The sequence below is a fragment of the Clupea harengus genome, chromosome 17 (assembly GCF_900700415.2).
Source record: "Clupea harengus chromosome 17, Ch_v2.0.2, whole genome shotgun sequence".
NCBI lineage: Eukaryota > Metazoa > Chordata > Actinopteri > Clupeiformes > Clupeidae > Clupea > Clupea harengus.
Window position 1 is genome coordinate 6724222 of NC_045168.1, and position 2500 is coordinate 6726721.

Genomic DNA, 2500 nt, shown 5'->3' on the forward strand with positions numbered 1-2500 from the left:
GAGGAAGAGAGTAAGATACATACAGTACATTATAGTTTTTTTTAAATGAAATTCGTTTGGGCAATCCAAAGCATGTTTTGTTTTTGGTCATCTAACAGGCTACCAAGTCCTTCTTTGTCCGACTTATAGGTCTTGCCACTCAGCAGCCATCTTGGCAACTCCTCCAGGCAGCCATTTCAGGCGAATAAGATCGGGTTCTTCTCTAAATGAATGGGGAGAGATCCGTAGCTCCACATAGGGTGGTCAAACAGACATTTAAAGCACATCACATGAATAGGCACTTAAATAAAGCTTAAAAAAGACCTTACTCTTTGTGTTGACTCACTGCACATGCACCAAATTTTGCAGCGCGGCTATTGCTATGGTAGCGGTGGAAATAAACAGAACGTTCAGGTGAGACGGAATGTCAGTTATGCCGTTTCTAACAGTGCTTTCTAACACAGAGCAGGACCTCCAGTTACAGTTATTTAGCATTCCCTCCCTGATTCCACATTCATTTTCCCATCAGTGATTTGCCTCCTCCCTTATAATGTCTCTAATAGTCCTGAACTGAGTAGAGAGAGAGATAGAGAGTGAAGGGGAGGAGAGGGTGATGTTCAGTGTACAGCTAGAGATTTAGCATTAGTGTATTCTGAGCAGATGAAAATGTTATGCATTTCTGTAATAAATTGGTCAAATATGTCTAGATAACAAGAAACTTGAGAGTTATATATCAGCCCTGTACACAGGTCGCACACACACATTCAGCGCACACAGATAATTATTTGCAGAAAAAAACAGATGGTTTTCCATGACTTTCACTGTTCCCCTGTGTGTTTCTTCAGTCTAGGTGTCCCTGGAGGAGAGAGAAGTCTTGGTGCTCAGTGACGTCGCCTCTCTGCTCCCTCAGGACCAAGAAGACTGGAGAAGCACACTCACTCGCGCGCACTCACGCTCGTCGCCTCTCTGCTCCCTTAGGACCAAGACGACTGGAGACGTTATGAAAAGGGTCTTTCCCAGACGTCAAATTCAACAGCATTTCTACTCTCATCTTCACTCCAGCTGTAAAGATCTGCTGAACACTAACCCAAGCATCTATGCACACACACACACACACACACACACACACACACACACACACACACACACAAAACACACGTGCGCACACACACACACAAACAAACACATGCATACATACACACACGCATTCATTCCTTTCCTGTGTGTTAATGAATGAAGCATGGACTGCAGGGCAGTAATCTCTCAGGGACCAAATCAATTTACTCACTAAATCTCTAAATCCTTTTGGCCCTGCCAATGCCTTTTTATAACCGACTCTAATATCATTCTATACAGTGTCTGTGTGGGTGGGGGGGTCGGGGGGTGAGCATGATTGATTTGTAAAGTCGACTGGATACAGGGCTGTTCCATGTCCAAGATAGTTTGGCAGCCGGTCCCTGTGGACACACACACAAATCCTGGCACTGTGTGTGTTTGTGTGTGTGTGTTTGGTTATTCCAACCGGTCTGGACTGGAGAGAAATTTGTCTGTGTGTGTGTTTCCATCGCACTCAGGGTGACTGTCTATATGTGGAAAAGGCAATGTCGCAAAGGTCTGGAACTTACGGCCACCCCCTGTGTGTGTGTGTGTATGTGTGTGTGTGTGTGTGTGTGTGTTTGTCAAGTTCCTGTGTGCTAGTGTGTATCTGTGAGATTGTTCACCCATCCAAAAAACAGGTGGCATGATGTATGTTGTGACTTTGTGTGTGTGTGTTAGTGTGTGTGTGTTTGGGTGTGCGTGTGTATCTGTGAGATTGTGACCCATCGAAAAAACAGGTGGCATGATGTATTTTGTGCGTGTTAGTGTGCAGTCACATGCCACAGCCTGGTTCCGTGGCATATAAGCGGTGTGTGTGTGTGTGTGTGTGTGTGGGCATGCATGTGTGTGTGTGTGTGTGTGTGTTTGTGTGTGTGTGTGTGTGTGTGTGTGTGTGAGTGTGTGTGTGTGTGTGTGTCACATACTTGCTGATACACTCCTGTGCCTCTGCCTGGTTCTTCAGGCGGTGGTGTGTGACGGCTCCCACAGCCAGCGGCCCGGCGTCTCCACACAAGAAGGTGACGCGGCGGCCACTCAGGCTCCTCAAGGTGCGCTTCACGTAGTCCAGCGCCCTCTGCAGGTGGGAGGCCTCACTGGTCACACGGTGCAGCTGCAGGTACAACAGAGCTATGCCTGCAAATACACACACACACACACACACGAGACAGACACACTTACATAACTTCCCCTGCGGCCAAGATGGTTGAGATGAGTCATCATGACGGTGAGGTCTCGCTCATTTATATTTGTAAATATGTGTGAAGATAAGTCATAATGAGGGTGAGGTCTTGCTTATTTATATTTGTAAGTATGTGTGAAAATGAGTCATAATGAGGGTGAGGTCTTGCTTAGTTAAATATGTGTAAAGATGCCACCCTTGAGCAGAGGAACACGGATGTATCTGTCTCCCTTCCTGACTTATTTA

The 2500-nt window shown here is 46.3% G+C and overlaps 1 protein-coding gene across 1 annotated transcript in view; it reads right to left on the reverse strand.

Annotated features, from left to right (window-relative positions):
• lancl2 (LanC lantibiotic synthetase component C-like 2 (bacterial)) overlaps positions 1–2500 on the reverse strand; it is a 41704-nt gene that overhangs the window by 25037 nt on the left and 14167 nt on the right. The window contains exon 3 of the mRNA XM_031584230.2: positions 2001–2208. Coding sequence (XP_031440090.1) covers positions 2001–2208 — 208 coding nt within the window. The remainder of the gene's footprint in view (positions 1–2000; positions 2209–2500) is intronic.